The sequence below is a fragment of the Garra rufa genome, chromosome 7, assembly GCF_049309525.1.
Source record: "Garra rufa chromosome 7, GarRuf1.0, whole genome shotgun sequence".
Lineage (NCBI taxonomy): Eukaryota > Metazoa > Chordata > Actinopteri > Cypriniformes > Cyprinidae > Garra > Garra rufa.
This window is the reverse complement of record NC_133367.1, coordinates 51520482-51532758: the sequence shown is the minus strand read 5'-3', so window position 1 is coordinate 51532758 and position 12277 is coordinate 51520482. Positions and strand designations below refer to the sequence as shown.

Below are 12277 nucleotides of genomic sequence, written 5' to 3'. Positions count from 1 at the left end.
AACTCAACCTTTGCCAGTCTTAAAGAGACAGTACATCTAAAAAATAAAGTACATGCAATGAAAGTCCAGTGTTGTTTGGACTTGTAGTTTTGAGTGATTAATTTTTTTAATTTGTTTTTCAGCCCATGAGACATCGAAAGAAAGCGGCGGATAAAAACATCCCCTCTCGGCCTTTAGTTTGTGCGGTTCTAGGTGAGTTTTGTCTTCAGAATAATTGTTTCTTTTGCCAATGTGACTTAATCAATTAAGTGAGTATTTTTGTCTTTCCAGATCTGATGGTGGAGTTTATTGTTACTCATATGATGAAGGAGTTTCCTATGGATCTCTATGCGTGAGTTTCCTTGTAATATGTTTTTTTACTTACTGCGATGCATAGGTGAATGCAGATATGGTGAGAGTTTATGAAGTGGTTTGTTTTAGGCGCTGCGTTCAGATCATTCACAAACTGATCTGCTACCAGAAGAAGTGCAGAATTAGGATGCACTACACATGGAGAGACCTCTGGTCAGGTAGGATCATTATAGTGTATGTTCTGTTGTGTTTTGGTTGTTTTGCTTTTGCTTTAATTTTGTATTTGTTTCATGGTTTGCAATTTATTTGTGCTTTAATTGTAATTTTAGATTTACACTTATATATTGTTGCTCTTTTGTTGGTTTGATTACTTCTATTGTCCTCAGGTTGCTTTGGATAAAAGCGTCTGCTAAAGGACTAAATGTAAATGTAGTTTTTCCCCTTACTTTTGATTCATTTTTGTTTTTGTTCTATTTTTTTTTTTTTTTTTTTTTTTTTTCTTTGCATTATTTTTTGTTGTTGTTGTTCTTCTGTTTTTAATTATTTTTGAATTCACTTTTGTTTTTGTTTTTGTTTCCTTTTGTTTGTTTTTTTGTTTTTTTACCTTGGCTTTTGCTTCTTTTTTTTTTTTTTGCTTTTTTTCCCCTTTGCTTTTGTTATAGATTTTTGTTCTATTGTTCTTAAATTTTTCTTTCCTTTTTTCTTTTTGTTTGTTTTTTTTTTATTTATTTTTTGTTTTTTTATTTTTTGTTCTTGTTTCATATCTTTTTTTCTTCGCTTTTATTTTTGTCTGTTAAAATAGATAAGAAATTAAAGAAAAACAAAATGAAAAAAAGAAAACTTTTTTTGTTCTTAATTATTTGTTTTTGTTAATTTAATTTTGTTAATTTCTTTGCTGGGTTTTCTGTCACTTTTGTTTTTGATTTCTTTTTTTGTTTGTTTTTTTTGTTATTTTGTGTTATCAATATATAGTTTTGTTCGATATATGTACTTTTGTTTTTTAGTTTGTTTTTAGTTTGTTTTTTCGTTGGCGTTTTGTTTTTGTTTTCTATTGTTCTTTATTTTTCTTTCCTTGTTCTTATTTACTTATTTATTTTTTGTGCTTTTTTTTGTTCACTGTTGTTTTTGTTTTAATTTCTTTTTGTTTTCACTTTGCTTTTGTTTTTGTTTGATTTTTATTTTCTTATTTTTTCCCTTTGCTTTTGTTTTAGATTTTTGTTCTATTGTTCTTTATTTTTCTTTCCTTGTTTTTATTTTGTTGTGCTTTTGTAATCACTGTTGTTTTTGTTTTATTTTATTTTTGTTTTTACTTTGCTTTTATTTTTGTTTGTTTTTTATTTTCTTGTTTTTTCTTTGGTTTTGTTTTAGGTTGTTGTTCTATTGTTTTTTTATTTTTTGCTTTTTGTTTTTATTTTATTTTTATTTGTTTGCTTTTTGTTTTTCTTATTTTATTTTACAATAATAATAATTATATTTTTATTCATTTTTGTTTTTGTTTGTATTTTTTTTTCTTTGGTTTTGTTTTATCTGCTCTTGTTTGTCCTTGTTTTTTTATTTCATTTATTTATTATTGTTGTTCTCCTGTATGTATGTATGTATGCATGTATGTCTCTTTATATATATTTATCTTTTTTTTGTTTAATATGGATTTGTTCTTTTATTTATTTATTTTTATTTAATATATTTGTCTATTATTGCATTCATGATTTATTTTTTATTTTGGTTGTGATTTTGTTTAGATTTTTGTACTGTTTTTATTTTGTTTATTTTTTTTGGGGGGGGGGGGTATTTTTTTAATGTACTTTTGTTTTTGATTTAGTTTTTTATTTAATATTTATGTTTTTGCCCTGGCCTTTTGTTCTTGTTTTTATTTATTACATATTACATATTTATTTATTTTCTTTGTTTTTGTTTCAGATTGTTGCTGTTGTCTTTATTTTTTGTGCATTTTTATTTGACTTCTTTTTTTTTTAACTAATTTTATTCACTTTTGTTTTATGTTTTATTTCCCTTTGCTTTTTTTTATTATTATTATTTCTTGTTTCTTTGCTTTTATCTGAGATTTTTTTCTGGCTTTTTTTTTTTTTTTTTACAATTTTTATTTACTTTTATGATTTATTTTCTTTTAGTTTTTTTCTTTTGATTTTATTTTTTGTTCATCTTTGTTTTTTCCCTTTGCTTTAGTTTTATTACATTTAGCTTTTAGTTTTTTTGTGTTTTCTTTTGGTTTAGTATTTTGTGCTTTTGTTTTAATTCTTTATTTAATTTTTTTTTTTTTTTTTTTTGTAATTTATTTTTATTTATTTATGTACCTATTATGTACATAAATACAAACAATAACACATGGAAAGTACAAAAACAACATCAAATTGAAATAAATATTGACTTTGCTTTGTGTGGCTTTGTGTGTATGTGTTTTTCAGAGTTGTTATTGTTCATAACAATAATGAATGCTCTCTAGAAGAGTGCTGTATTAGTCAGCGTGTGATAATGGATGTGCTAATGAGCGTGTAAATCAGCGGCAGCAGTCGTGTGGAGTCACAGGTCAAAGCAGTGATTATTTTCATCAGATGTGTCTGTATTGATTGTGTTTCCAGCTCTCATTAACCTTCTGAAGTTCCTGCTGTCTAATGAGACCATCCTTCTGGCCAAGCACAATATCTTCCAGCTGGCTCTTCAGGTAATTCACACTCTCTGGCTGTGTGTTTGAGTAGAGATTGGGCCTCTGTTTCTCACCTATGTCCTCGTGTCTCTGTGTTTCAGGTGGTGAACCTCTTCAACATGTTCATCACGTATGGAGACACGTTTCTGCCCACCCCCAGCAGTTACGACGAGCTCTATTATGAGATTATACGCATGCATCAGGTGTTCGATAACCTCTACTGCATGGGTACGTCTATCAGCTCTTACTCTTTATTATTAGACTGGCTTGAGAAAGACAACATTTCTGACTGCTGACTCCTCCTAGAGCTTTAACTCTACAAACTCCAAACTCAGGCCAGATCTTCAGACTGATCTGACTCCAGTTGCTGTATCTTTTCTAACTGATCCGACTTACGGTTTTCCTAAAAATGACAATTAAAACTGGGGAAAATCCCATAGACTTACATTGATGGAATGTTCAACGTTCAGCCAAAACTACTGAAACTAAAACTGACAAGCTCCCAGAATCCTTTGAGCCTCAATCAAACTTCACTTCTATCAACTATTCAAACTAACTTGCTAATCATGCTAGAAACATGCTAGAAACATGCTAGTAACTTGCTAATCATGCTAGAAACATGCTAGAAACATGTTAGTAACTTGTTAATCATGCTAGTAACTTGCTAACATGCTAATCATGCTAGAAACATGCTAGTAACATGCTAATCATGCTAGAAACATGCTAGTAACTTGCTAATCATGCTAGTAACTTGCTAACATGCTAGTGACATGCTAATCATGCTAGAAACATGCTAGTAACTTGCTAATCATGCTAGTAACTTGCTAACATGCTAGTGACATGCTAATCATGCTAGACAATATAGTAGTGACATGCTACTCATGCAAGCAACATGCTAATCATGCTAGAAACATGCTAGTGACTTGTTACTCATGTTAGAAACATGCTTATGTTAACAGTATGTTAATAACATGTTAATCATGCTAGCAACATGCTAATCATGCTAGAAAAGTGTTCGCAACTTGCTAATCATGCTAGAATAGCAACATGGTAGTGAAATGTTAATCAGGCTAGAAACGTGCTAATAACATCCTAGTAACTTGTTAATCATGCTAGCAACATGCTAGTGACAAGCCAATCATGCTAGTAACTGGCTAATCATACTAACAGCATGTTAGTAACATGTTAATAATGCTGAAAACATGTTAGCAACATGGTAACAACATGCTAGTAACATGCTAATCAGGCTAGTAACATGCTAATCAGGCTAGAAATATGCTAACAGCATGTTAGTCATGCTAATGACATGCTAATCATGCTAGCAACATGATAATCATGGTAGAATAAGGTTAACAACTTGTTAGTAACTTGTAATTCATGCTAGAAACATGCTAACAACACACTAATAATGCTAGTGACATGCTAATCATGCTAGTAACTTGTTAATCATGCTAACAGCATGTTAGAAACATGCTAGTAACATGCTGATCATGCTAACAACATGCTAATCAGGCTAGTAACATGCTAATCATGTTAGAAATATGCTAACAGCATGTTAATCATGCTAATGACATGCTAATCATGCTAGCAACATGCTAATCAGGCTAGTAACATGCTAATCATGTTAGAAATATGCTAACAGCATGTTAATCATGCTAATGACATGCTAATCATGCTAGCAACATGATAATCATGGTAGAATAAGGTTAACAACTTGTTAGTAACTTGTTATTCATGCTAGAAACATGCTAACAACACACTAATAATGCTAGTGACATGCTAATCATGCTAGTAACTTGTTAATCATGCTAACAGCATGTTAGAAACATGCTAGTAACATGCTGATCATGCTAACAACATGCTAATCAGGCTAGTAACATGCTAATCATGTTAGAAATATGCTAACAGCATGTTAATCATGCTAATGACATGCTAATCATGCTAGCAACATGATAATCATGGTAGAATAAGGTTAACAACTTGTTAGTAACTTGTTATTCATGCTAGAAACATGCTAACAACACGTTAATCATGCTAGTGACATGCTAATCATGATAACAGCATGTTAGTTACATGCTAGTAACATGCTAATCATGCTAACAACATGCTAATCAGGCTAGTAACATGCTAATCATGCTAGAAATATGATAATCATGCTAACAGCATGTTAGTTACATGCTAGTAACATGCTAATCATGCTAACAACATGCTAATCAGGCTAGTAACATGCTAATCATGCTAGAAATATGCTAATCATGCTAACAACATGTTAGTTACATGCTAGTAACATGCTGATCATGCTAACAACATGCTAATCAGGCTAGTAACATGCTAATCATGCTAGAAATATGCTAACAGCATGTTAATCATGCTAACAACATGATAATCATGGTAGAATAATGTTAACAACTTGTTAGTAACTTGTTACTCATGCTAGAAACATGCTAACAACACGTTAATCATGCTAGTGACATGCTAATCATGCTAGTAATTTGCTAATCATGCTAACAGCATGTTAGTTACATGCTAGTAACATGCTAATCATGCTAACAACATGCTGGTAACATGTTAATCAGGCTAGAAACATGCTAGTACCGTGCTAATCATGTTAATAAGATGCTATCTGTCTGAGACTGTATTGACTTCAAAACATTCAAACTTTAATTTTTTTAAACTACTTTAAATTTCAAAATATTTCAGACTGAAAACCATCAAACTTAAAACTTTTTAAAACCTTTTGAACTCTCTGGTCCGGCTTTCTCAAACCAACTTAATGTTTGTCTTGACTAACTTATTTGAATCTAGTTATATCTATGATAACTGATGTCCATTACTCCGCAGTGCTGCGAGTGTCCACCAACGCAGGCCAGTGGAAGGAGCCTGCTAGTAAAGTTACTCACTCTCTCGTCAACGTCAGGTCAGGACACTTCATTTAAATCACTTTCATAATAAATGCTGACATGATTTGTTTCATTCTTTGTTTAAATGATCAGTTAAAAAAATATATATTATTTGAGAATATTTGAGTTGTATCTAAAAAGGCATAACATATTTCCAGAAATTTGAAGTTATTAATATCACAAATCTAGTTTATTTATACAATGTACTTTTATTTATGTGGTAGTTATTTTATAAAGATGTTATGCATAAATTAGTTGATTTGCATGTTGAAATTGTGGAAGATGATAATCATAGTTGCTGCTTTGGTTGAAGTCTGTCACTAACGTTGGAGAACTTAAAAAAATATATATTTTTTTTTTCTTTGTTTTTTTTCTTAATTCTACCCTTTGATTTTAAATTGTTTTATGTTTGTTCTTGATTTTTTTGTTTTTTCCCTTTTGCTTTTGTTTTGTTTGTTTTTTTATTATTGTTTTTGTTTAATTTTTTTGGTTGTATTCTTATAAATAAATATATTTTTTATTTTTTTATTATTTATTTATTTATTTTTTGCTGTTGTTTTATGTATTTATGTTTTAGTTTTTTTCTCTTTTTTTTCTTTGGCTTGTTATGGTTTTGCTCTTTTGTTATTGATTTCCTTTTTAATATTTATTTAATGCTCTTTGTCTTTGTTTTTATTTTGTTTTTATGTTTACTTTATTTTTTTTTCTCAACTTTTTTTTCGGTTCGCTGTTTTTGTTCTTTTATTATTTATAGTTTTTTTTATTTTTGCTGTTTTGTGCTTTTTAATTAATCAATTCATTTATTTTTGATCCTATGTGTATATAGATAGATAGATAGTTATTTAGTTTCGCTGTTGTATTATTTATTTATTTGTAGCTTTTTTCCTCAGCTTTTTTCTTTGCTTTGATATAGTTTCACTCTTTTGTTTTTTTTATTTATTTTTAATATTTATTTGTAGCTCTTATTTTTTGTCCTATTTTTTATTTTATTTATTTAATTATTAATTAATTAAGTTTATTTTATTTATTTATTTTTCTTTGGTTCACTACGCTTTTGTTCTTTTGTCATTTATTTATATTTTTTTGCTGTTTTATTTATTTACTTTTTTTATTTTTTTGTCCTTGGTTTTTAAATAATTCATGAATTCTATTTATTTTTGTTTTTTATTTTTCATTGTTTGTTTCTTTCTTTGGTTTGATATGGATTTGTTCCTCTTTTATATTTTATATATATTTATTTTTATAAATTTGTCTATTATGAATTGTTTTGATTTTAGTTTGGTTTTCTTGAAATGTTTTTTCCTTTGAATTCGTGTTTTTATTTTATTTATTATTAATTTATTTTTTCATATTTGTTTATTATTGCATTATTATTTATTTTATTTTGCTTGTGGTTTAGTTTTGCTCTGCATAAGATAAGCAACAAGACCAAAATTAGTAGGAAAAATACTATACAATGTACTAATTTACATACCAATTATATCATGTGTGAAAATATGGAAGCTCATAATCATACTTTGTGTTGTTTGAGCTGAAGTCTATGACAAGCACTGAACAGCGTTTGCTAAAATGCTTGTTTCTGTCTTTATTTTGTTTGGTGTGCGAGGGCCACGGTGAATGAATTATTGATTTTGGAGTGTGAGGTAATGTGGGCTTTCAGAGACGTCACCATGTGTTTGTGCCGCACAAAAGAAGTCGAGCGCTGTTTTTTTGCAGCGTGCATAATGCAAACCCTTACAGCAGAATATTTCAGAGAGCCACACCTTTGACGATTTCCCCAACAGTTGCTTTTATTCTCACAGACCTCTATTATGAGCTCCTTTTCAGTGCTTTCATATGTTTGAAATGTGTCTCATTACACTTTTTTCTGTCATTTCAGAGCCATTATTAACCACTTCAACCCTAAGATTGAGTCATACGCCGCAGTGAACCACATCTCTCAGCTCTCAGAGGATCAGGTAACTCAAGACACTCACAGCAGACTGTTTTGACAGTCCTTTTGACGTCTTAAGATCAAACAGACTTTAATGAGCTCTTAATGAGTTTCTGCAAACAACATTAACTTTTCGGTCATTGGAATAGATTGTAATTAATATATAATGGTGTTGTTTAGTAATACACTCATGTTCAAAGTTTGAGGTCAGTGAGATTTAACCCAAAAGCGACAATGAAGACATTTATAATCTAACAAAAGATTTCTGTTTGATAAAAATGCTTTTTTTTTTTTTTTTTTTTTTTAAATCTGGAAAAAATATATTATGGTTTACACAAAAATATGAAGCAGCACAATGGTTTTCGACATTGGTAATAATCATAAATGTTTCTTGAGCTGCAAATCAGCAAATTAGACTGATTTCTGAAGGGTCATGTGACACTGGAGTCTGGCGTAACGTTGCTGAAAATTCAGCTTTGATCACAGAAATAAATTACGTTTTGCAATTTATTCACATAGAAAACAGCTTTTTTCAAATGTAAGTAATATTTTACAATATTACTGATTTTACTGTATTTTTGGTCAAATAAACGCGGCCTTGGTTAGCAGAAAAAACTTCTTTCAGATACTTTAAACAAATAGTAGAAATAGTAGTACTTATTTTGTGTTTTTATTTTATTTTCTTTTTTACTTTATTTTCTTTTTACTTTTTGTTTATTATTTTTTTCTGAATTGTTTTTCTTTGATTTGATTTTTAATGTGAATAATTTGGGTTTTAACTTTTTTTTCTTTTTAATTCTTTTTGTTTGTTTTTTGTTCACATTTTTTGGTTAATTTGTTAATTTATTGGTTAATTTATGTTCTTTTTTGCTTTTTTTAAACTTGTATCACTTTTTTCCTTTTTTGTCCTTTTTATTTTATTTGTTTTTTTTTTGTTTTTTTGTTTTTTTTTTCAGTTTTTGTTTTTTTTATTTGATTTTGAATTTGTTTTGAATTTAGTTTTTTCTTTGAATTTCTTTTTTTGGTCTATTGCTTTTTTAAACTTTATTTACTTTCCCCCCCTTTTTTTTCATTTTTTGTTTATCACATTTTTTCTGATATTTTTTTCTTTGAATTTATTTTTGTTTATTTATCTATGTTTTGAATTAGTTAATTTATTTTTGTTTGTTTTTCCCCATTGCTTTTGTTTTGTTCTTATTTATTTTTTGTTTGTTTTATTTATTTATCTTTTGTTTGTTTATTCCATTTTTACTCACATTTTTTGGTTAATTTGTTAATTTATTGGTTAATTTGTTCTTTTTTGCTTTTTTAAACTTGTATCACTTTTTTCCTTTTGTCCTTTTTATTTTATTTGTTTTTTGTTTTGTTTTTTTTTTCAGATTTTTTTTTCTTTGATTTGATTTTGAATTTGATTTGAATTTATTTTTTTCTTTGAATTTAGTTTTTTCTTCTATTTTTAATTGGCTAATTTATTTTTGTTTATTTTTTGTTTGTTTTATTTTTGCTTTTTTAAACTTCCCCTTTTTTTGTTTCATTTTTTGTTCATCACATTTTTTCTGATATTTTTTCTTTGAATTTCTTTTTGTTTATTTATCTATGTTTTGAATTAGTTAATTTATTTTTGTTTGTTTTTCCCCATTGCTTTTGTTTTGTTCTTATTTATTTTTTGTTTGTTTTATTTATTTATTTTTTTGTTTGTTTATTCCATTTTTACTCAGCTTTTTACTTTTTGTTTTTTAAAGTTTTGATTTTGGTTTTATTTGTTATTTTTTGCTTTGAATTTGTTTTTTGCTTTTCTATGTGTTAGTAGATCATAAAAAGCATAAAATGTCAAGGCAAATGCTAAATTAATTAATGAAGAAAATGAGATTAAATATAGCAGCCTTGCTTTATTACTGGTTTGTTTATTTTGGTTTGTTGTTTTTCCCCCTTTGCTCTTGTTCTTGTTCTATTGTATTTATTGTCTATTTTTATTTTGCTTTTGTTTTTTTGTTTTTGTACAGTTTATTTTTTTTTTTGTGTGTGTCTTTGGTTTGTTTGGTTTAATGTGAATGAATTATAGTTATTAATATAGTTAAACATTAGTATAAAACATTAATTTATAGTATTTTGTGTTATGCTTGTCTATTTCCATGATCAAAATTTCAGATTATCATTAATTTTGTACTGGAAATGATGGTGTTGGGAATGACAATGTTAACATTTTGATAGTAAAATGGCTATAGATAGCTATTTTTATGCATCTAAAAAAGCCTATACCTTTTGCATAAACACCTATACACTGTGGTAGAGTTTTACCATCTTATCGCCCAACTTTAGTTCAGTTTTGTGAAATGAGAGAATGGGTTTCATATGTGTGTGTGTGTGGATAAGAAGTGGTTGATTGGGACGGTCACAGGTGTTTGTGGTCACAGGTGTTGCTTAATTAGCCTTTGATCTGTAGGGTAATGATGGCGTGTGCTGGAAGTGAGGTCAGTTTACAGATGGTTCTGCCAGCTGTCGCTCGCAAACTCTCATCTCTTTTATCTCGCTCTGCCAGATGCTCCCGCATGACCTCCATCAGACCTCTGTCCAGCCGCTCTGACTCTCTTACTTTAGTTCAAGTGTATGGATTTGTGCTCCATCAGCCCGTTTCCTGCCCTGGAGTGTCCCAGACAAACTACAGACCCATTAGATTTAAAATTACTGCTCACAATGTGACCTCAAACTGCTTGCAGTTTTGGGAACGCTATTTTGAAACAATGTCTTTCCGTGATTGGCACAGAAAACTGTTTTGATTTGTTTCTAACTTTATAAAAACAAACATTAGATCACTGTTATTTACTAACAAAGAAACACAATTGCCATTTGCGAGGAATCTAGGAGCATCTGAGTCACCTTGAAGCATTTAAAAATGTAACTTTCAAGATCTACCAAAATAATCTATTTATATTATTTAAAAAAATGTCATTACATTCTAATAGATTATGTAGTCAAATGTACTAAATGCAATTACGTTTGATTAAAATTATTTATTTAAAAAAAGTTTCATTATAATAAAAGATTTACCAAAATAATCTACCAGAATATTTTCCCACAATAAAGTGACAAACATATTCTGTATTATTTTGAAAATATTATTAAAAAATATCATTACATTCTAATAAAATGTTTAGTCAAATGTACTAAATACCATTGCATTTAATTAAAATAATAATAACAATAAAATAATAATAGCAATAAAAAATGAAAGATCTACTGAAAGAATCTGAAAGAAAATATTTGTATTATTTCAAAAAAAATTTACATCTTAGAAAAATATTTTGTCAAATGTACTAAATACCATTACATATAATTAAAATAAAGTTATTTTTAAAAAAAGTAATAAATAAATAAACAAAATAAATGCAAGATCTGTCTAAAGAATCTACCAATTTTCCCACGAACAAGTGACAGAAAATATTTGTATTATTTAAAAAATATCATTACATTTTAATCAAATATTTAGTCAAATGTACTAAAATATCATTACATTTAATTAAAATAATAATAATAATAAAAGTTAAAAAAAAATAATCTACTGAAAGGATCTACCAAAAATATATTTTCATGATAAATTGATGTAAAATATTTTTAAAATAATGTAAATATTTTCTGTCCTATTAAAATATTTAATCAAATGTGCTAATTAAAATAATTTTATTTTAAAAAAAAAAGTAAAAAAAAAAAAATTAAATAAATAAATTAAATTAAATACAAGATCTATCTAAAGAATCTACCAAAAATATTCTCCTACGATAAAGTGACAGAAAATATTCGTATTATTTAAAAATTATCATTACATTTTAATCAAATATTTAGTCAAATGTACTAAAATATTATTACATTTCATTAAAATAATGATAATAAAAAGTTTAAAAAAGAAAGAAAAGTCTACCGAAATTGACAGAAAATATTTGTTATTTAAAAAATATTTTACTTCCTACTAAAATATTTAGTCAAATATACTAAATAACACTACATTTAATTAAAATAGTTTTATTAAAACAAAAGATTTACACTAGAATATTTTTCCAAGGTAAAATTATAGAAAATATTATTTAAATTTTATTATTTACAAAAATATAATTGCGTTCTAATAAAATATTTATTAAAGTTGTAGTGTAGTAAAATACCATTACAGTTAATGATTTTCTAATAAAAAAAAACAATCGACCAAAAATGCTACCAAGATATTAAAATGACAGAAAATATCATTAAAATGTAATATTTAAATAATATTTATTAAAATGTAATAATATAACATTACATTTAAATGAATTAAAATAAATAAATACAAGCAAAAATACAATTTTAAGATTTTTAATTATTTAGAAATTAAATACAGGGACAAACATTCAGCTATTCATTATGTTTGAAATGTAAATATTATTTTTTTAAACACACATAAATAAAATATTTATAAAACATAGTAAAATTCCATTATATTTAATAAAAATGATTAAACATCAT

General features: G+C 27.2%; 1 protein-coding gene across 1 annotated transcript in view; it reads left to right on the top strand.

The window, feature by feature from the left end:
* Positions 1 to 12277, top strand: part of LOC141338757 (armadillo-like helical domain-containing protein 3) — a 41728-nt gene that overhangs the window by 22747 nt on the left and 6704 nt on the right. The window contains exons 18-24 of the mRNA XM_073844373.1: positions 123 to 192; positions 271 to 331; positions 421 to 509; positions 2889 to 2971; positions 3055 to 3181; positions 5795 to 5870; positions 7733 to 7811. Coding sequence (XP_073700474.1) covers positions 123 to 192; positions 271 to 331; positions 421 to 509; positions 2889 to 2971; positions 3055 to 3181; positions 5795 to 5870; positions 7733 to 7811 — 585 coding nt within the window. The remainder of the gene's footprint in view (positions 1 to 122; positions 193 to 270; positions 332 to 420; positions 510 to 2888; positions 2972 to 3054; positions 3182 to 5794; positions 5871 to 7732; positions 7812 to 12277) is intronic.